This window comes from Cyprinus carpio, chromosome A16 (genome assembly GCF_018340385.1).
Source record: "Cyprinus carpio isolate SPL01 chromosome A16, ASM1834038v1, whole genome shotgun sequence".
NCBI lineage: Eukaryota > Metazoa > Chordata > Actinopteri > Cypriniformes > Cyprinidae > Cyprinus > Cyprinus carpio.
The window spans coordinates 5,086,018-5,107,924 of record NC_056587.1 but is presented as its reverse complement, the minus strand read 5'-3'; the positions used below and the strand labels follow the sequence as shown (position 1 = coordinate 5,107,924).

The 21,907-nt window shown below is 36.2% G+C and overlaps 2 protein-coding genes across 2 annotated transcripts; one reads left to right on the top strand and one right to left on the bottom strand.

Moving 5' to 3' along the window:
- The first annotated feature begins 187 nt into the window (after nucleotides 1-187).
- On the top strand, nucleotides 188-10,035 carry LOC109075563 (E3 ubiquitin-protein ligase RNF115-like). The gene is made up of 9 exons (XM_042772178.1): nucleotides 188-345; nucleotides 1,431-1,489; nucleotides 3,364-3,418; nucleotides 4,745-5,013; nucleotides 6,163-6,231; nucleotides 7,008-7,080; nucleotides 7,169-7,262; nucleotides 7,504-7,619; nucleotides 9,045-10,035. The coding sequence occupies exons 1-9, from the start codon at nucleotides 268-270 to the stop codon at nucleotides 9,162-9,164; spliced, it is 933 nt and encodes a 310-aa protein (XP_042628112.1). The 5' UTR covers nucleotides 188-267; the 3' UTR covers nucleotides 9,165-10,035.
- Nucleotides 10,036-13,823: 3,788 nt separating this feature from the next.
- LOC109075560 (28S ribosomal protein S29, mitochondrial-like) lies at nucleotides 13,824-21,195 on the bottom strand. The gene is made up of 13 exons (XM_042772177.1): nucleotides 21,029-21,195; nucleotides 20,669-20,710; nucleotides 20,429-20,554; nucleotides 17,878-17,979; nucleotides 17,656-17,764; nucleotides 17,465-17,557; nucleotides 17,251-17,381; nucleotides 16,832-16,912; nucleotides 16,160-16,333; nucleotides 15,968-16,027; nucleotides 14,978-15,067; nucleotides 14,604-14,721; nucleotides 13,824-14,001 (listed from the first exon to the last, which is right to left on the bottom strand). Exons 2-13 carry the CDS (start codon nucleotides 20,705-20,707, stop codon nucleotides 13,916-13,918), a joined length of 1,209 nt encoding a protein of 402 aa, XP_042628111.1. The 5' UTR covers nucleotides 20,708-20,710; nucleotides 21,029-21,195; the 3' UTR covers nucleotides 13,824-13,915.
- Nucleotides 21,196-21,907: the final 712 nt, after the last annotated feature.

The following is a 21,907-nucleotide window of genomic DNA, read 5'->3' as shown; positions in this document are numbered from 1 at the left end:
ACTCCCTTTATTTTACTATTTACAGTCTTAGGTTTGTAGAAAACAAATTTCACTGCAGTTGAAAAGATGTGTGACAAATAAACTTGGCTCAGAATCAATGTATCGTTTTGACCAGTTCATTTAACGGTCCAAGTGAGTCGACTCACTCGGCTACAATGAATCGGACTTCCGAACCCTCATGTCAGAGCGCCTCCTTCTGCAGTGGGCGGACCGACGGCCAGGGCTGCTGCTGCTGCTGTTTGGGACAGAGACAGTCTCACGGAAAATATGGCGGAGGCTGCGGCGGTCCCTCCGCATCGCTTCTTCTGTCACTGTTGTAAGGGCGAAGTGAGCCCCAAACTGCCGGTGAGTCCGCGTCGCTTGTAACGCACAGCCGGTTCATCTTACTCGGTTTCTGTACTCCCGCTGTCGCTCTGGCAGGTTTGACTGTTGTGCTAAAGTTAGCATTGTAGCAGTGTATCAACTTGAAGTGGGCGAAAGGCCTGTCGTGCCTTGTTGTTTGTATATAATATTACACACTGAAAATAAACGTATTTATCAATGACCGGTGTTTTTAAACATAAGACTGGTGCTCGTGCACGGGAGAACTGACGTGTTTTACCTTCAGCACAAATGCTACACTAATATCGTGTGTTTTCATGCTAGCTTTCTTTGTAAATAGTAACTTACTCACATTTTAAGACATTTTAGGCTTTAATAAATGTTCAGTTCATGCTGTTACCGTTGAGAGCTTTTCAAAAGCGCGATACAATGCGATCGATCCTGAACTCTCTTCAGAAGCGAAACTGGAATACCAAATATTTCTGTTTCTGTTTTAAGTTAGTTGTAACGTGACATTTGACGTGCATCGCAAATCTGTCAGTGACTGTTTAATTTAAGCACTTGTTGGTCAGTGTGTCAGTAAGTCAATCCATCATGAGCTAATCGGTGAGGATGAGCTGTGTCAAACAAACTTGTGTGTAATCCCTTGTTTTAATTACCTCCCATTTAACTAAGTCAACGTCTTACTGTATTTAGAAGATGAATCATAACTGGTTCACGCTTAGTGTATATAGTGTGAATGAGGCAGAACTGTGTTTCAAGTTGTGCTGCATTTCAAGATAAGCAGCCATTGTCTTACTTTTGTAGGAGACCCACAGGACGACCTGTCTTGACCTGTTCAAATAGGAGAGAAAAACAAAACAAAACAGGGAAGCCGCCTCTTAAATCAGCCAGCAATTGTTGTGACACACATTACAGGGAGTGTCTCTCCTCATACAGGGATATTTGTTTTAAAATTCAAATAAATGTGTTTTGTAGTGCTATGCAAATGTATGTGTCCCCACAAAACCACATCTACAGTATCTTGTTTGTTTGTTTGTTTGCAGTGTTGATGACAACGGTGTGATTTTCCGACATTGTATTATAATTGTGATTTTGCTTGTGTTCAGGAGTATATCTGTCCCAGATGTGACTCGGGCTTCATCGAGGAGGTTACAGAAGACTCCAGGTGAGCTTTTCAATGGCTGCACTTCCTCATTCGTTGCCTCCAGTGGCATGTTGCTACTCCTGCACTGCTACATTAACACGGCAGCTCTTTCAGTGCCTACTGGAGAATATAAATAAGTTTTCATTCGTTGTGGATTCGTAGCACCACCAAACGGACGTGAGAAGTAAAAGATGTGAACACAGAGCTGTGATGTAATATTTAGTATTGATAAATCAAGCAGAGTTGTAGATCATTCATAGTTTGTGCATCCATTCTGCCAGAGGAGCACAAAGGATTCAATTGAATTGTGTTGAATTCCAGCTCAGTTTAGTTTGTGTCATTTTGGAATTTATTGGGAAAGGGTTTAGATCAGTGGTTCTCAATCCTGGTCTTAGAATTCCAGCGTACTGCACATTGTGGATGTCTCCTCTTTTTATTTATATGATTAGGTCTTTAGTAGTCCTGTGTTGTGTCTGAAATTATTATATTCAGTGCATACTGTGAAAGTACATGAAGAAGCTCTCGACTGTTATTGATTGAAGCACTTTTGAATGCTATGAATGCATTGCTGGACATACCACATCTCCCATGTGTCCATTGTCATTGACTCTATATTCTTTTGCTAAAGATTTACTGGCAGTAACCTTGAAAATAGTGTGGCATTGTGATTTGTGAAAAGATTTTAGCGGATCTATTAATTTATTTGAAATACATAAAAAATGTAATTTATTCAGTGATTTAAAAAAAAACATAAGGTGTGTTGGCATGATCTTTTATTATTGTTTCATAGGAAAAAAGCAATGGTGAAGTTTTGTTGATTGATTTTTTTAGTTTGAAAGTCATTTGGTGTGTAACTGACGTGCAGAAAAAAAAAACATAAAACAGGAAATGATTTCATAGACCTTGCAGACCCTAATGACTGTGTGTCAAGGTTGCAAAAGTATATGATAATTTGATCATTTACTGATACGGCAAGGTTAGTTCAAGTCGTGGAATGTCATTTGGTGCAACCCTCCAAAAAGCTTGTGTAATAAGATAAGTAAATTATTGGAATTAATAATTCATAATATTTGCTTAAAAAATTAAATAAATAAGATGTGAGCATTTTCATTTTTTTAAGGTGTAAAGAAAAGTTGTTATTACCTTTCTCTTGATGGTTACAACATAAGACATTTTCAGTCATTATTGAATTGAAACCTTTCTTGAAAATTTAAAATTTTCTATAAAAGTTTTTCAAATCCATTACAAACTATCATGAATAAGTTAACTTTTGAGAACTTGGCACACGTTAAAAACTAGATTCATAAAATAATGCTTTTTTTTGACACTCTTATTTGTCATTGACCTACTTACACTTGAAAGGAGTTGTTCAACTCAACTTTTCTTTCAACTTGCTCTCTCAACTTTTCACATCTGATGACTCCTCATCTGCTTTGAAATTGAAGGATAGCAAAGTGTCCACCGATTGAATGCAATCTCAGCTGATATATGTTGAATATGGTATCTGATAGATTAAAAACACTAAATAAATGGATTAACAAAGGTTAACATTTTTTAAATTCTTTTAAAGCATGTCACCATTCCTTACAAACAATAAACACTGCAGTCATTAAATATTTGGTTGGTAATGACTTAAGCACACATGAAAACAGACGTAACCAGTTTTTTTAGGAGGTGCCTTCACACTAGAAGGCTTCTGTGAAGTCATTGTCTAGGCACCATAGGCAGCGGGGCAGCTGTGTTAAATGAGTGAGACATCCAAATTGTGCAGTTCTGGATTGAGAAGCACTGGTTAAGATCATTGTCTCACTCACTGTGACAGTCAGCTGTACTGCAGTGAGTGAAACAGCAATGTTTAGCCAGATCTGACATGAATGTGATTGTTTCATCCTTAGTCTTCTGGACAGTAGTTCAAATAGCCTTGATGACACAGCTTCACAGTTTGCTGAGGTACGTTGACCCCTTCTTTCTACAACATCTTTCCTGCCTGAGATACAGACTGTGTAGCTGTTAAAAAGGAGTTGTTGACTCAAGGCCCCGATATACTTCAAACAAAGTTTGTTTTCGTTCTTCGTTTGGGGGCAAAAAGAAGATTGAAAAGGCTGCGTGACAGTATACTGTTTTCGAACATTCCAACACCCCCGCGCTGCTGGAGGCGGGGTGTAGATTAATGTAAACGTGTGTCACGACTCTCACGCGTATGCCCTAAACACGATAAAGATGCAATGATGATGTATATAGGTGTGAAACGGGTACCAATGGGCAGAATATTATAGACAAAAGAATAATGATTAGCAGCAGTTCAGAGTCAAGTATCATGTTTGCAATACAAAAGAACCATTCCATTCCATAATTGTTCTTTAATGGCTCATAGTCTGAAAACTTTAGCATGATGTGGAAAAAAAATATTGGAGTCATCTCAATAACACAAACCTGTTTGTTACTTTATTTTATTAGTGTTCAATTATTTTATTGAACTGGATAAATTATTAAACTTTTTTTATATTTTATGTGGTGTCATGATTTGATAAAAACAATGGTTTATTTTTGTATGTTCTTTTAGCATTTCATTTATTGTATACCTTTTAAATCCGCTTAATTAAAGAACAACAGCAGCAGCATGGTGTGACATTTATTTGAAACACATGTATTTGGTACTTGCTACCTTATATCTTTACTCTTTCCTTTCATTCTTTTCATGGCTTTGGAAAACTTGCATCTGATGTTTCTCTATGTCGCTTTTTGCATAACTCCGGGTCGTCGTCACCAAACTTTGTTGTAATTTCTTGCTAGGAATTAAATGCTTTCTCTAAATCTTTAAAGTCTCTCCACAAGCGATCGTACAGGTGTGGATATATCTGTGGCAGTTCAGCTATTCGACACTCCAGTGTATTTATGTTGCTAGTGACTTGCAGATGTTGTTCTCCTGCCTGACCTCTGCTGAATGAGAAACGAACCGGAAAAAAAAAATTGCACGTCAAAGAAGGTGGAGTTCCAGAACACACACACAGATTGCGTTACCGCCACGGACCAATGGTATCTCAAAGGTGTTTAGGAGCCAAAATGAATTCCCCCAAAAAGTTTGCTTTGGTGAGCCGTTTCAAACTGCTGAAATGATCGCAAAATGAACTTCGTTTTGGCCTGGTTTTGTTCGAAATGACGTCATATCAGTTCGTTCTTCAATTTCGTTTGAAGTATATCGGGGCCTTAAGTTTGAATGAGGTACATTGTACTTCTCATTCATAACTAGCTCTCTTATACCCTCTTTTTCTGTAGCTATGGCAGCTGTTATTTGTGGAGAGGCCGTTCAGTCTGGATCTAGAGAGTCCTGACTCTGAGCGGGTTCCTGGAGGTGGCAGTGGGTCTGGGAGTCTCGGAACAGGGCCGTTTGGCGGTTCTGTCCCAGGTGGGCTTGGTGGGTCCCTGAGTGGCCCTCTAGGCGGAGGAGAGCACTGGGGTCCTGGTCGTCCTCCACGACTGCACACGCAGAGGAGGTACCGATCCAGAGGAAGCAGTCGACCGGAGCGCTCTCCCGCTGTTGAGGGGTAAGTTAAATATCTCAGCTTTTCATGTTTTATATCCCAAATCAGTGGATTTGTTTTCGTTCTCTTTTCTCTGAGGTTGCCCTATCAGTTTCTTTTTTGAATTTTAGCTGAATCTCTCCTGTTCACGCCAAATGTGAGATTAGCATTTATGATTGGCATGCTTAATAAAGATCAAAGCTGTTGCTTGTGATGCATTAAGGAATATAGAATTTAAGGTAAACCTGAAGAGCCACATTAGAAAGAATGGCAACCAGTTAGCATGCTAAGCTAACTGGCATAAGTCAAAAAACACAGGCACAGTCTACTTCAGAGAGGTATTTCTCTGTGCGGATCATTTCAAAAATCATCTCATTATCTGATCAGGTTTGGACAAAATTTGTAGTAGGAATAGCGAAAAAACGTTTTTTTTTATGTACTTCAGTATGATGGACAGGCACATTAATGGAAAATGACAAATGAGATTGCGTCAGCATTGGCATAACCCAGGAAACAAAATGATATAAAAATAAAATTTGGACAATGTTTTCAAAAGTTATAAGCATTTTTGCTTGATCCCTACTGATTTTTGTGCAGATACTTTAAAGGTTCAAAAGATATTGCAATTTATGACAAATTTCTAAATGGTGGACAGGCGGTTAGGCTGATCCTGGCAAAATCAACATCCACAGTTTCGGCATGACCCAAGGAATCCATAGACACCAAGATCATGATTTTGTAACAAACTGTTCAAAAGTGACAAAGGCATATGATATTGTATATTTCTAAATGGCAGGAGTAAAAGTATACTTAACAGTAAGTAAACTTAACAGACTTAACATAGGCATAATGAGTAGCAAATAAAGGTGAGAAATTGTTATAAATAAGCCAGTAACTTTAGGTCTACTACAGTATTACAATAGGTAGTAAACCTCTTATGCAGAAAGGTTTATGTCCCAGCTTAGAAACATGAATGAAACTGTTCTTCTCAACAGGAATGTGTAAACAGTTTTGTTCCACAAAAAACGTGGGGAACAAAATCTGTATCCTTGTAGTTTCTGCCAATATTTACATGTACTGCATGTGGGTCAGATGACTGATTAAAACAGTTGACAGAATTCCCCAACACCAATATCAGTTCATCACCGATGTCTCTCTCCTCTTTCCATCTAGAATAGTACAACAGTTTCTCGCAGGCCTTTTTGCCAATTCAGGAGTACCAGGCTCTCCTCCACTGTCATGGTAAAGATTTTCCCTCAGTATTTTGCAACTATGTAGTTTGGGCAGTCAGTATATATAGATAGATACATTTATTTTTATGTTTGGTTCATTTTTAATTAGGGGTGCACGATATATATCGGCCGATGATTAATGCGCATCTCGTCAGTAAAGCCGGTTCTCTAATCAGCGGTAAATTCCAACAGGTGCGCGATTGCACATAGAGCAGCGGTTACTACACAAAGCCGTTGATCACAGACAAGCTGCGCAAATCCACGTTCATTATAAGCTAGAATTGGCGCAGCTTGTCTGTGATCAACGGCTCCGTGTAGTAACCGCTGCTCTATGTGAAATCGCGCACCTGTTGGAATTTACCGCTGATTAGAGAACCGGCTTTACTGACGAGATGCGCATTAATCATCGGCGTGTCTGAGGGTAATAGTACCATTTTTAATTAAAAAAAATGATGACAGTGACAGATGTCTTCTAGATGTCACTTCTAGTGGTCTTTTAATTTAAATAAAATTGAATGAATATTTGCTATATGCAGTAATTGATATTTCAGAGTTGTTGAGCGTCACTGAATTATGGCATACAAAGACTCATGTTACTACTTAACATAATTTTTATATATTACATTATATATAGTTATTTATATTATATGTTGAGGGTTATACAACTAAGTTATATAATATAAATTAGCTTTATAAAGGGCAAGTGTGTATTTAGTTTTTTTTCTTCAATCTCTGTGTGTGTGTGTGTGTGTGTGTGTTCTTGTTTTTTTTTTTTTTTTTTTTTAGGACGGGAATGCTGCACTCAAACCCTGGGGACTACGCCTGGGGACAGGGGGGTCTGGATGCAGTCATCACACAGGTAGCTGAACACGGGTTGTTTGTGGATGTTACCTGATCCATGGCTCTGTGCAAATAAGCTGATCATTTGTGTTTTTTCTCTCACACAGTTATTGGGTCAATTTGAAAACACAGGTCCTCCTCCTGCTGAGAAAGAGAAAATTTCCTCCCTCCCCACTGTTATCATCACTCAGGAACACACTGGTTAGTCTCTCCCTTCTCTTCCCTTTCTTTGAAGCTCGTTTTTTTCTTCTTCTTCTTCTGGTCTGTCAGAGGCACAGTGTGTCATTTAAGTTATGATTTAAGGCTCTCAGACTCAGTGGGGGTCATTGACCTACCAGTATGAGTCTTGTGTGGTGATGAATTATAATTCCTATTTAAGGCACTGAAATATCATTATTCTCACCCCCTGCACGCTGTCTCTCTCTCTCCTCGCTTCTGCTAGACTGCAATATGGAGTGCCCTGTATGTAAGGAAGACTACACAGTCGGTGAGCCGGTCAGGCAGCTGCCCTGTAACCACATCTTCCATAGTGACTGCATCGTGCCCTGGCTTGAACTGGTGAGAGACAAAATAGGAAGGAAGGAACTGAACTAAAGCGAGAGAAGGGGGGAAAGACATAGGAAAAGGTCATGAATGTATTTAGATATGAGAATCTTTTGAAGTAATAAAAATGATGAATGGTAATGGAAAGATTCCTAGATATCTAGTAAGCACTAGAAAGCATTTTATTTTATTTGTGTACAAACATCTGGTAATTAAAAGATTGGAGTCACAGTTCAAAATTCTGAATGTAAAACATCTGGAACATTTTTCTTGCAGATAGTGCAAACAGTCTTTTTTTGAAACACATTTTATTGACTCAGCAACATCCAAGTGATTTGTATTGTAGTAAAGACATCAAAACTATAAAATAACAGATTATTCTAATATACTGAGTTGCTGTTCAAAAAACTATTATTACTATCAATGTTGAACAGTTGTGCTGCTTAATATTTTTGTGGAAACTTATAGTTCTTTCAGGATTCTTTAATGAGCACAAAGCAAAAAAAAAAATTTATTTGAAATAGTAAAGACATTTAAAATGTTTAATTTGTTCCTGCTGAATAAAAGTATAATTTTTTTCCCTTTTTTTTTTTTTTTTTTTTTTTTTTTTAGTACTTACCTCAAACTTTTGAACGGTAGTGTAAGTGTAATGTATAATAAAAAAGTAAAAAAAGAGAGGGTTGTTTGTTAAATTCAATAACTGGCTTATATATTATTGTTCTGAAGCCAAGGCAAATTAGGTAAATGTTATCTGGAAAATACTGACTTTTGTACTAAAGGGTTAGTTCACCCAAAAATGAAAATTAGCCCATAAATTACTCACTATCAAGTCATCCTAGGTGTATATGACTTTCTTCTTTCAGACAAATCCAGTCAGAGTTATATTAAAAATTGTCTTTGATCTTTCAAGCTGTTTCATGGCACTCAGTGGGTGTTGCATGCACCAGTTCAAAAGAAGATAAATAAAAAGCACCCATCCATAAAAAAACAAGGCTCCGGGGGATGAACAAAGGCCTTCTGTAGCGAATCGATGCATTTTTGTAAGAAAAATATCTATATTCAAAACGTAATAATCACTTTAATGTATATTGCACCAACAGTTGTACATGAGAAATGATGCTGCCTTACAAAAAGTAGTTCTATCCAAAATTCATTGTAGTTTTAGCCAAAAAAAAGTAGTCATATGTTTCCTTTGTGGATAATCCAATCTCAGAATCTATTGTTATAATTCACTGTTCACTGATACCAACACAGCAGACAGCATCGGGGGTGAACAGTAATTCTATTTTGTTCAGAACTGGAAAGTTTGTATTTTTGTGCTTATTAGATCCAATCATGCTCAGATTTATCACATGACATGAGGTTCAATTTCAGTTTTAACTATAATTTCAAGGTCACGAATTGTCACTGACATTTCTTTCTCTTTTCTTCCACTCTGAACACGACACGTGTCCTGTGTGCAGGAAGAGCCTTAATGGGGATGAAAGCGGCACTCAGTCGTCGTCAGAGCCTTCCTCCCTAAACACTGATCCTCGCACACCGGAGAGATGGTCCTTCTGAAACACACGCACACACGTCCGTCCATCTTATCCAAGCTCTCTGTCTTAACCCAAGCTATTTGTGTTCATGCTGGTATATTTTACTATGGTTTGTTTACTTCTGTTCTCTAACACAGTCCTTCTCAGTTTTGTCTATCCTAATGTTTCTGTGTCTTTCAGACGTCTTTGATCCCCTCCACAGTTTTCCACACAGAATTTTGCCTAGTATGCCCTTCCCTTATTTCTACCCTGAGTGAAGAAACAAACAGTGCAGGATGAGGATAGGCTCGGGCACATATTGTTGCTATAGCAGCACAACTCCCAACCCAGATTTAGATGGTACAGTGTTCAGTTTCCCAGAGATGAGCTGTACTCCCCAGATAGCGCCTTTTATGGTTCAATGTGAATTCTCATTGGGATGGGGTGCCGTGTCTTTGCGGTTTATGAACGTTGCTTTACTTCCCCAGGTTTTTTGTTGTTCTCGCATCCCTTTTGTTCAGGAGATCATGAACTTTTGTCTCTCTCTCCTTTTTGATTCCAACTGTGGTGTGTATATATCACAAACCTATCAATGTCCTTCAGTTTAATTTGATTTAGTTCTTTTCACTCATTTCTATTACAGTTTCTTCTAATGTAAATAATTTTAGTTGGAAAACTCATTTAGGGAAGACAAAAAACAAACAAAAAAAACATTGATGATGAATGGCTAAATATTAAAGTATATAAATATATATTATATGATGTGTATGACCATGATGTATTAATAATAAAACTGAATAAAAACCAGGAACCATGTTGATCTTATGGCACAGACGAACAACCAATGCATTCAGACCTTCCTATTGATTTTTGTTGACATAAATATGCATTCTCAGAAGAGATGTCTTTGAAAAGTTGCATTTATTGTGTCTTTTTAATTCTTAGTGTCTTCAGTGCAAGAAATTTAATACATCAGGTTTTTCCATTCATTGTTAAAACATGACTCAATCGCATTTTTTGTTTTAATTGCCTTTAAAAATTAATAATTGACCCATAAATCATAATTTGACTGCCTAATCCTAGCATGCCCCAAAACAGCTTGCCTTAAGATTTATCAAGCGAGATGGATAGATTATAAACCAACGTTAACTCGAGTTAAATGATTTCTTTGTAATCGTGGTTGCTGCAGTCATTTGAAATGTTACTGGCTTTAAGCTTGACTGAAATTATTTGAGGTACTCATTAAGGTATGTATGTGGTTTATTTAGGCAGTGCTTGGTACAGCCATTCAGCGTCTGCTCCACAGTAGGGTGAGCTGGAGCTCTTCCTGGCAAAAAGCCCAACGTTTGATCTCAAACTTCATCTCTTCTTCAGACCTGCAATTTCACAACATTATATACACCTGGACTGATGTAACAACACCAGTTGAGAATAATTTATCACAATGTTTAACTGTTGAGAACGATTAGCACGGCTGAGGCATCAGGTCTGATAGAGACAATATATGAAACATCCAGGCTGGTGTGCTGACTGAAGGCCATGCCCACTCTGTGACCCCTCCCACATGCTCCCAACTTGCTGTCAGGTACAAAAAGATGAGATGGTCCTCACTGCAGGGCATAAGTCTGTTAACTGTTAACGGTGCCTTGAATGAATCTTACCTGAAGTGGGCCATGCTGTAGAAGGTGCGCTGTCTTTACTTGGGTCCACAATAAAAGGGCTGTCCACAAAGTTCTTAACCCAATTTGGCCCTCCATCCTAATTAAAGGGCAAGTTCTAGTCTGTCCAGCCTGTCACATAGTTATTCAGGTCCTAAATAAAGAGTTGTAAAAAGCGAAGGTACATTATATAATATTGTTTAAATAACATAAAGAGTTGTAAAAAGCGAAGGTACATTATATAATATTGTTTAAATAACATATTATATTGTGACCACTTTGTATATTAGTGGCAGTGCAAAATATATTTCTAAAAATAATCTTTTTTAGGGGAACAAAAGAGATGAGGGAGGAAAATATATACTAAATATATATAATATAATTATATAATTAAATATTAAATATAATATGAATTCATTTTAAATATTTATAAATAACATTTAATATTGATTATCTCCATTTGTAAGCCTTTATTATATAATAATAACACTAATATATATTTGAAATGTATAATTATATATTTCCTTCTGAATCTGAACCCTTAAAATCATAATAACATAATAAACATGATTTTAAAATGGTTACAAATCAGTATTTCTTGTTCCCATAATAAATATCTTTACCCCATAAATATTTATGTGGTGAAAAGCCATATAAAAAAATGGTATGTGTAACTTATCTTGAACGTTCGTCTAGTTTAAACTTTTTCATTTGTCTTGACGAAAAGCCACTTTAAATACAGTTTTAGGTTCCTTCATGCACCTTATGTAGTACTGGCTTGCCTTTGAGGGTGCCATTGCCAATCAGTGCACCAGTGGTCTTCAGCCAGGCGGGGGCGCTCCAGGTACTGGCAAATAGATTGAGAGGCTGAGCAGCGAGAGCCTGTGCCCGCTGCAGCAGGAGAATCAGGGAGAGAAAGAAGACATGAATCAGAATATGATATCTGTTTTAAAAACGTTTTAGTTTCATATTTAAAAATAGAAATATATTTTTCAATAATTTCATATTTTAATAGTTACAATTTTACTACAATCTATATATTTGAAAATATCATTTTTTTTTTTAAATTATATATATATTTTTAGTCTTATTGTTCTGACTGAATTTGATTAATCAAAATAATTTGACATAGAACATACATTTATTCATTTTAGAAATAAATTGCTCTTATAAAGGTATAATATATAAATGCCCCTGAAAATCAAATATTGGCCCCCAGCACAAAAACACACCTAATTATTATCAACAAAATCCTCCAAAATATCAAGACAATCTTTTGTTAATATCACACACCTGTAGCCCTAACTGTGATGGTGTGTTTTTGCTTGTGTATGATACCTCCATGTGAATATCCTCTTCAGTCAGCGTGAAGTTCTGGAGACTGTAGTCGTCTGGAGTGTCAGCTTTTGTGTAGAGACGAGTTGAGAAATCACAGCTGGCCATCGGCACTCTTACTGTGATGTGGGGATGTGCACCATTCAGAACTCAGGATTCTGAACCTATTTTCTTTTCCCTTTCTAAATCTTTATCCCTCTCACCATCTAGGGAGAAGTAGGCCTACTGTCTGAGCAGCTGGTCCTGAGCTTTAATGTGCTGATACTTCTGACTGAGATTCAGAGTGATTCTGAGAGCTGAGACTGAGGTGACAAAAAAAAGAGAGCTCCAGGGGGTTTGACTGGATATTAAATACATGCAGAGCCGTAACCACCACAGACATTGAGGGGGACAAGTCCCCACCAATAATTAAAAGTGGCCAAACTGATGTAACAACACCAGTTAAAAGTACTGGAGTCTCTTATGCTCATCAAGGCTGTATTTATTTGATCAAAAATACAGAAAAAAAAACATTAATACTGTGAAATGTTAAATATTGGTTTACTATTTTAATATAGTTTAAAATGTAATTTATTTCTGTGACGCAGGGTTGAATTTTCAGCATTAAAAGGCTACTCCAGTCTTCAGTGTCACATGATCCTTCAGAAATCATTCTAATATGCTGATTTATTTAGGGTTGAAACTGTTGAATAATATAGAGTATATTATAACACAAAAGTTCTATTTTGAAAAAACACTGTTCCTTTTAACTTTTTATTTACCAACGAATCCTGAAAAAAAGTATCACATGAAGCAGCAAAAATGTTTCCAACATTGATTATAAATCAGCATGTTAGATATTAGAGTAATAATGCTAAAAATTCAACTGTTTCACAGGAATAAATCATATTTTAAAGTATATTAAAATATAAAACTATTTTAAATTACAATAATATTTCACAAAATAACCTTTTTTTCTGTATTTTTGATCAAATAAATGCAGCTTTGATGAAAGAAACATTAAAAAAAAAAAAAAACACTGGTTAATTTTTTGTGGAAACTGTAATACTTTTTTTTTTTACTGTCCTTTAATGTATTTAAAGCTTTGGTGTTTACCACATTATGTTTGTGAGTTTATCAATGTTTATATGTGAGGTCTAAATTAAATATTTTTATATAAAGCTATCTGTCTCTTCAGAAGACCGCTCAATTCATATGGATTACTTTTTAGTCTTTTTTACTTTTTTAAGCATGAAAGTTTGGTTGTGCTGACTTTCCATGGATGGAAAAAATAACATATCTGGTAAGATTTTTCAATAAGGTGCATTTGTTAACATTAGATTATTAACTAACATGAATGAACAATGAACAAAACAAAAATAAAATCATTTAATAATCTTTGTTAATGTCAGTTAAAGAAAATCCAGTCGTTCATTGTTAAAGCCTTATCTGCATTACACTAGGACTTTTGCACCCATTCCAGCCCTGCTGACTGGACTAAAACTAGCTGCAGCAGCAAACTACATTTCCACAAATGGTCTCCCACCAGTGTACAGACCAGGCTCTGGTCTTCACGCACCGTGGACTGAGTTCGGGGAGACTGTGATCACATGACCACCTCATTCACCACGTGACATCCAACAACAATGTTTTTTAAGAGAAGTGCAGTTTTATCAAGTTCGTTCAAAAGTCAAATCACACCTTAAAAAAGGTGGTAGACATTTTCCAAGTCTTTTCTAAATGATTTTATTATGAAAAAAGTTGCACGCTTATACATTGGTTGAATTCACATGATACAGCTGCAAGAATAAGCAAATGTGCATTACAAGAAGGCACACAATCGTTCCAGGATGGACGGGTTCTTGTTGCTGAGAAAGATAAGCTCTTTCTTTCCTTCTTCAGATCGACCTGTTGGTAAAAGATAAGAAATAATAAAAATAGGTATCTAGTAACATGAACTCTCGTAAACTTAGCTTGTTCAATTAGAAATCAGGAACTTTTAGATGCCACAGACCTCTAAATATGACCATCATCATGTGAGGGACTGCCAATCCTAACATGTATTTTTTTAATTTTTTAATTTTTTTTTACGACAATTTTTATTTTTATTTTTTCTGTTTAAAAGACAATTTATACTATGAAAAATTTATATTATAAATGTCTAAAATATTATTCGGAAAATATTTAGTCTGTATTTTTTTATCTACTCTTTGTTGTACTGTACTGCTATAGTCCTGTATTTACTCAGTTATTTACCCATCTATTTTTTATTTATTTAATTTTTTATTTACATTTATTATTATTTTGGATGATGCGACGGCAGCCATATTGTGCCACGCTCAACCCTGCTTAGCTTCAGTGGATGACTAGTCTTGGGCTAAAGGGTGATATGGCTATCGAAAATTATAAATTGGAACTTCCTACATTTTATATGCCTCATTATTCTCTTTACACACAGCACTGCCAATTACCACTGCTCAGACTCCAGGCAAACAAATACACAAACTTACTGTGTGGATGCTGCAGCCAGTTGCGGTCTAAATAGTACAGATAACAGCTCTCAAACTCCTTCTCATTGTAGTTAGACACAGAAACGGGCACAAAAGGTTCCATATTATCGAACCCCTCCTGAAAGACAGAAGGCATAAACAAAATGGGAGGAAGAAAGAGAGAGTGCAAATATATTATGCCTTTTTAACAAATCTATACAGCACGCACAACAGATTCCCTAACAACAGGTGCCTCTAAACTTTATTTTGCTAATTCTTCAAAGTGTATTGTTGATGTTAAAAGAAAAACTAAACTCTGTTAACTTAAGGCATTTACTCTGTAGTTTAATGAAAAAAGGCATAATGTGGTTGTTTTGTGTGTGAGAGCTGCTGACCTCTCCTAGTAGCTCACTGGGAAGGTAAGCAGACCGTGGCTTGAACACAGAGCCGGTCTGAGACAAAGCTGTGAGAATGGCACCTCCACTCTATGACAGAGAGCAATGTAAAGTAAATAGAGAGTGAACAACTCACTGAGAGTTAAATCTGTATTTTAATATAAAATTAATAGTTTACTAAATTAATAAAATTTACTCAGCCTCAGTGCATTCAAGATGTAGATGAGTTTGTCTCTTCATTGCAGATTTGGAGAAATTTAGCATTACGTCACTTCCTCACCAATGGATCCTCTGCAGTGAATGGGTGCCGTCAGAATGAGAGTCCAAACAGCTGAGAAAAACTGCAATAATCCACACGACTCCAATCCATCAATGAATGTCTTGTGTAATGAAAAGCTGCTTGTTTGTAAGAAACAAATCCATCATATACTGTCGCTTATGGCCAAAATACCAGTCCATAATCCATAAGAACTCTTCCTCCAGTGTTATCCTTCCCACTGTTATCCAGTTATATTTTTTTTTAACTGTTTTTGTTCAATGATTCTTTGCTTGTGCAAACTGTGTTTTTACTCAAATGGTAAACTGTACTTGATATGAGCATATTTCTCTCCTGATTCAGAATAGAGATGACTTTTTCACAGGAGAAAGCAATATTATATATAGAGGACTCATATTTTAGCTGGAAGTAACAGTTAAAAGGTAAAAATGTCTTAATTGATATATTTGTTAATTACACACTATAATGTAAACTGATGGACTGGAGTTGTGGATTGTTTTATCAGATTAACTCTTATTCTGGCAGCACCCATTCACTGCAGAGGATCCGCTGGTGAGCAACATGTAATGCTACATTCCTCCAAATCTGTTTCAATATGAAAAAAAAAAACTCTACATCTCGGGCAGCCTGAGGGTGAGTGCATTTTTAGTAAATTCTCATTTTTGGGTGAACTATTCCTTCAAGTTTTTTTTGTTTTTTTTTTTGTTTTTTACCCAATTGTTTTTCATCATCTTCCTCAGATTATGAATCAGAGTCAGTTCCTCTGGCTCACACTATATAAAAAGGAAAAAAGCAGGATGTCAAACAAATGCAAAAATTATTGAATAAAATTAGTATAATTATGCATAATTATGTAAATATTTGAAATCATTTTCACTTATTCTGGCTAATTTACACCAACAAACCATAGTTCTGTCCTCCTTTTTAAGAGATGTTTTGCCCCACAGAGCATTTACTCCATCCACAGCTATGGCCAGTTTAAAGGCCCCCTCGCCCTCTGTGGCGCCCCCTGCCTGCAGCCTCAGCTCTCGCAGCACTGCACCCACCACATCACTGCTGCTCTTCATGCGATTCACACCCTGTTCGAATGAAATCAAATGATTAAAAATATAGTTAACTAAAAACTATAATATAAAACTTTTTTAAACTATATAGGAATAATTGACCACGAGCCGTTGAATTATTAGAAAAATAATGCACACCCTTCAAAGAGTACCACACCATTAATTCTGTTAATTGTAAAATAAGTCCTGTGTGCTGTATAGGTACTGTATGCTAATTTCCATTATTACAGTTAACTATGCAAAGTGATATGGAACTGTAATGCGGTCAAGAGAGCTGCCTGGAACTATGTTCGCGGTGCGTTTCCCTGAAAATAATTGCACACCTCAGAACGTTTGTCAGCCAATCAGATTCAAGCATTCAACGGCTCCATAGTATAAATATATATAACTAACAGAAAAGAACAAGGTGCTAACCGAAACTACAAAAATGACGTGAGAAGAGAAGTTAGTTAAGTTAGAATATAGTCAATTTGAGGTATTTTTAATTTGATGATGATGATGAATAAAACTCACCTGATCAATAAGCTCCCCTAAAGGCTGCCCCTTTTCAGTACTTTCTCTCTTTGTCCACACATACCGCTGTGTTGTCTTTAACTGTTAATTGATCAGATTGACATCAGAGCAGCTCAATAAATAAAATTAACCAAATCAATAAATAAGTGATAAATAAATAACATTAAATACACAAGGAGGGAGCTACTGGAGTATATATTGTGAAATTTTAATATCTACAGTTTTACCATTTTAAAACACTTTTTTAAATATTTTGAACTTAAGCAAGTCCATTTTTTTTAAATAAAAATAAAAAATATTAATTTATAATAGTAATAAATATAAATAAAAACAACATGATAAGGTAATTTATGCACAAAAACATTAGCACTTGCATACTCTCATAAACCTTACCATACAATAAACACTTCAAGTTGTACCTTTGATAAAAATCGTTCATTGGTGATTTTGAAGTTCTTCAGCCATTGGGATGCCTGGATCGGCTGGTCGAAGCGTGAGGGGCGGGAAGAAGATGGTAGCAGCTCTTTACAGTTCTTGACCCACAGATGAGCTATAAAAAACATCATAGCAACATCAGACTCCAAACTTCACATCACCGTACATTTTGATTGAATGAGGGTCAGCGGAGCTCACCATCGGGTACGTGCACGATCAGCCAGCCCTGAGAGTAGCAGTAATGCAGGGCGTGACACAAAGACATGGTCTTTCCAGTGCCAATATCTCCATCTAATGTACACTATCAAGGAATTTGTTAAATATCAGTGTGGAAAAATATGCACAAAGTAAAACAGCTTTCTGGATTGGAATTTTGTATTTGAGGATACAGAGTACATATCGCAGGGGAGGCTTGCTGTAATCAGCTCTTTTAAGATATGAGATAAGCTCCAGCGCCGGCGGCCTCACCATCACACAGCCTTCATTAAAGGTTTTAATCTGAAACAAGAGCACAAACATGCATCAGCTGTCCAGGCAACTTCAACCTCAAATCATGGCAATGGCATTTCTATTTAGACTATATTAAATCAATGCAAATGTGCTCCACACACCTGCAACTGAAAGCGTGGAGGCAGTCCATAAGGGAAGAGTTTTTGGATGTGAGTCGGGGGGAGCGTGTAATACTGCCCGGAATGTCCTTCTGAATGGTACGTCTGAGAAAGGAAAGAGCAAGCAGGATTGAATGTAATAAGAATGTAATATAATTTCCATAACATATTTTACATGCAGTTTCAAGGGGAAGCGCAGCAAATAAATATTTAAATAATAGGTTAATTACCAAGCAATTAATTTATTTCATGTATGTATTTATTTAATATTTAGCAAAAGTCTGCTGGATCACACAAAATGCTTCATTTTGCATTAACCAGAGGACTTTTGACATCTCCGGGAATATGTTAAAAATACGGATCAAACTTCCTCATTTTTGTATTCTGAACATGGACAGTCCGACTGATAGATGGGTGTTGTCAAAATTAAATAAAAAATGCATTATAGGTCTTTAAGACTTTTTTTTGTGGTCATACTACACAGAGAATCAGGGACGTGGGAACTATATTGTGAGAGGGGGGGCGGGATTCTTTGGGGGTTGGGGGGGGGGGTGTTAGTGTAGGCCTATAGTAGGCTGTGTTATGTATCCTGATTGACTTTATGATTAGTTAAATCTGTTTTGCACATGCATCGCCACAGAGTTAACCATTTCAGACAGTACAGGACAGCCTCTGTCTCGTTCACTTCACGTCTGTGGCCGTTACGCACAGCTCAGTGTGGCCCAGGCACGGCGCCAGGATTCCGGTTTTGGATGGGCCAGACCAATCGTGGGTGGGCCTTAAATGAAAAATGTTAAATTACAAAAAAAAAAAAAAAAAAAAAAAAAAAAAAAAAAAAAAAAAAAACCTTTATCCAATCACTGCTTAACCTAATAAATAGCCTGTTATAGTATATAACAGGCTATTTATTACTGTTATATTATCTGTGCGTATACATAATATAGATTTTAATAGCTTGATGCTCTTTAAATATTTTGTTGCATTGTTAAAAGTTTCGGTGCATAGGACAGACCTATCCGCGATCGCTCTCCAAGGTTCTGACCAAAGAAGAGCGCTTTGGAATCTCCATTACGCATGAAACGCATCATACCTGGGCTGCGTTTCCCGATAACATTGTCTCTTAGCGCGCTACGAAGACTCTTCAGGTATAACTTAACTAAAGGTATACTACCACTAAAGGTATACCATTGCTAGGCGTCTTCAGGGGTATCATCCACTCGCGAGGCATAGGCGCTGAAAGGCAGAGGCGCTGGCGCCCTCCTAGCAACGGCGCTGTTTTTGGTAAAACATGATTTTGACGACTTCATTAAGTTTTGTTTTATAGAAAACTCTTTTTAAAAGATATTCGTTTTGTATAAATTGTATCTTAATTTTGATCAATGTTTTATCAATCAATTGCCCATATTTAATAAATAAGAAGCAAATATATAGCAGACAATGTAATAACCGTAGTGTAATTGACAGAATTACTAAAAAATATTTTGCTACCTAAAAGTTAAAGATTTTTTGTGTCACGCATGCATGCATGTCAATTTCCCTCATATTAAATATAAAACGCATGTGGACTGATATTTTTCCAATGTCTGGACTCCTTTATTAATAGAGTAGGCCTATATAAACAGACGTTTCAATATATTGGTATCAAATGCATTTTCTGAGAATTTATATTTCAAGTTTTTACTGCAAATGTCGAAATGCGCGCTCTTTGGTCCATCAGTGCTTGAATCACTGATCACATTAGAATAAAATATCTCATAATAAAATACAAAATCGACTGATTTATGAATGTATATGCATAGTTCTCATCAGTCGGAAATACAGATAAACGCTTTCATTTGTTGTATTTTTGATCCTGAAAGAAAACAGAACAACAAAAGAGCGAATCATATGCCTACATGGAGTCTGTACGTGTTATGCTTCTTACGCGGACTTTTGGGACTCAGTTTTGAACTGGTGTCAAGGCGCAATGAATGAAATGCACAAATGGTAATTAAATAGTACCCCTGAAATGAACGAATGAATGATGATCTGCTTTTATGTAATTTTTCCTTTTTTATTCAGAATATTCACAAATGTGTTAGCTATGGCATGAAATATCTGATATTCCGATTGTCAAATACATGCAAGTGGAAGTGTATTGTTGTTGAAACACCTTTATAACGATCGCGTTAGTTGAGCTGTATGCGCGATATAATTTTATGACACAAAATTTTTAAATGTAGGCTTAAATCAAACACATTTTAATTCAGATTCTGTATATATATATATATTCCGTATATAAAAATATATATATATAAACGGAAAACAAAAACAACGAAAAAAAAAAAAAAACAGCTGGCTGACCCCTAGAGGGGTGGGGCCATCTGGCCAGTGATTTACCCCCCTAACTCCAACCCCACCAATATCCAAATTCTAAACAGAGAATCAATATTTATAAAAACCCATCTGGCCAGTGATTTACCCCTTTAAGGTCAACTTCATGAATAGGTATATTTGAAAGCTACTGATAAACCTCTATATAAGACACTACACAGTTTCTGTTTTTAGGACGTACTGGATCTCGCTCTGAAGTTCTGAAGACTGACAGCGGATTTGCTTCAGCTGATGCTGTTTCCACGGCAACTGCCTCCAGCTGCTGGTCACTGCTCTGAATGTGGAGATGCCTGAACTTCTGTGTTGCCTGTTAACGACATAAATAATGGTTATGAGTGTTATATCCTGTAAAATGTTCTTAACTTTAATATACTTTATTAAAAAGATATAAAATAATATATGAAAGGTGAATGACACTTACTTTTGGGCACAGTCGCGAGGTCAGTTTGTGCAGATTCATGTTCTGAAACAAAAGTAAAGCAATTTGTACATTTGGCAAAAAAGGTTATCTTAATGTAACTTAATCAAGTTGACCAAACTATAACACTCACATTAAAACTGTTAAACTGATAGCTTGTTATGCAAGTGTCTACTTATGGACAGTGATATATTTCCTAAATTAAATTAAATTCCTTTTTATAAAGTTAAACTCAGAGAGAGAGTCTGGGATCGTGATGTCTGTCACCTTGTGAGAGATATGCTGGCTAAAGCATGAAATTGCGCAAGGCATGATGCGGCTACAACGTGATGCTCAAAAAACCGCAATAAGACATTAACTTACCCCTAGAAGAAAAGTCGACAGATGCGTAAAAAACAACTTGTCATTCAAGGGTTACATGTACAGCGATAACCACGTATTCCTGGCTGATGCGAACGGGTCGTACTGTCACGGGCCACGGCCTATGGAGGTCGCCATCATTGTTTTAACAGACGTCGGAAGTTACGTCATTACGTAAATGACGGGAACGTATGACCAAAAGATCGATGTTTGACTGGTAAGTGTTAGATATGAATTATGTGAATTAAATTAATACGAAATACGTAATCTGTGATGGCCATGACCTGTTAGCCTCTGCTAGTTGATAACTACACATTACTGTTATGCATCATCTTTCTCCACTGACGACCGTTCAAAAGTTCTGCATCTTTTACCCAGCGGGGTTGATTTAAATTAATATATTATATTAGTAGTATGTTAGTTATATATATTAGTTTTTATTCTTTGTTGTTGTACCCAGACCCATTCAGTCTTAAATTAAGTTTCATATAAATAACTACATATTTAAACCTCGACAATATATATATATATATATATATATATATATATATATATATATATATATATATATATATATATATATATATGTATATATATATATATATATATATATATAAAATTTTGAAATCGAAAGCTTGTATTTGTATACGACGACATGGAGTGCTGCTCCTATTGGTGTCAATAGTGCAATAGTTTGGCGTACAAATGCTCCCCTGAGGTACATTTCAAAATAAAGAAAAAATTAGGTAAATATCACTTGTTTTTATATTTTCATCCTGCGTAATTTACAATTAAGTTTTAATGTTGTCAATTTTTGCGCAGTTTAGTGAACCTTTCTTTAGTTGAGCTATATAGTTACACCAGTAGGTGGCGACAATTGAC

What these genes read in the sequence shown, in the direction of transcription:
- LOC109075563 (XM_042772178.1), top strand. Translation starts at nt 268, where the DNA reads ATGGCGGAGGCTGCGGCGGTCCCTCCGCATCGCTTCTTCTGTCACTGT. An exon ending in CAGCTTCACAGTTTGCTGAG is followed by an intron (nt 3,419 to 4,744) that starts GTACGTTGACCC and finishes CTTTTTCTGTAG; the next exon opens with CTATGGCAGCTGTTATTTGT. An exon ending in CGCTCTCCCGCTGTTGAGGG is followed by an intron (nt 5,014 to 6,162) that starts GTAAGTTAAATA and finishes CTTTCCATCTAG; the next exon opens with AATAGTACAACAGTTTCTCG.
- LOC109075560 (XM_042772177.1), bottom strand. Translation starts at nt 20,707, where the DNA reads ATGAATCTGCACAAACTGACCTCGCGACTGTGCCCAAAA. An exon ending in AGATGATGAAAAACAATTGG is followed by an intron (nt 15,068 to 15,967) that starts GTAAAAAACAAA and finishes TCTCTGTCATAG; the next exon opens with AGTGGAGGTGCCATTCTCAC. An exon ending in CCAGTGAGCTACTAGGAGAG is followed by an intron (nt 14,722 to 14,977) that starts GTCAGCAGCTCT and finishes TCTGTCTTTCAG; the next exon opens with GAGGGGTTCGATAATATGGA.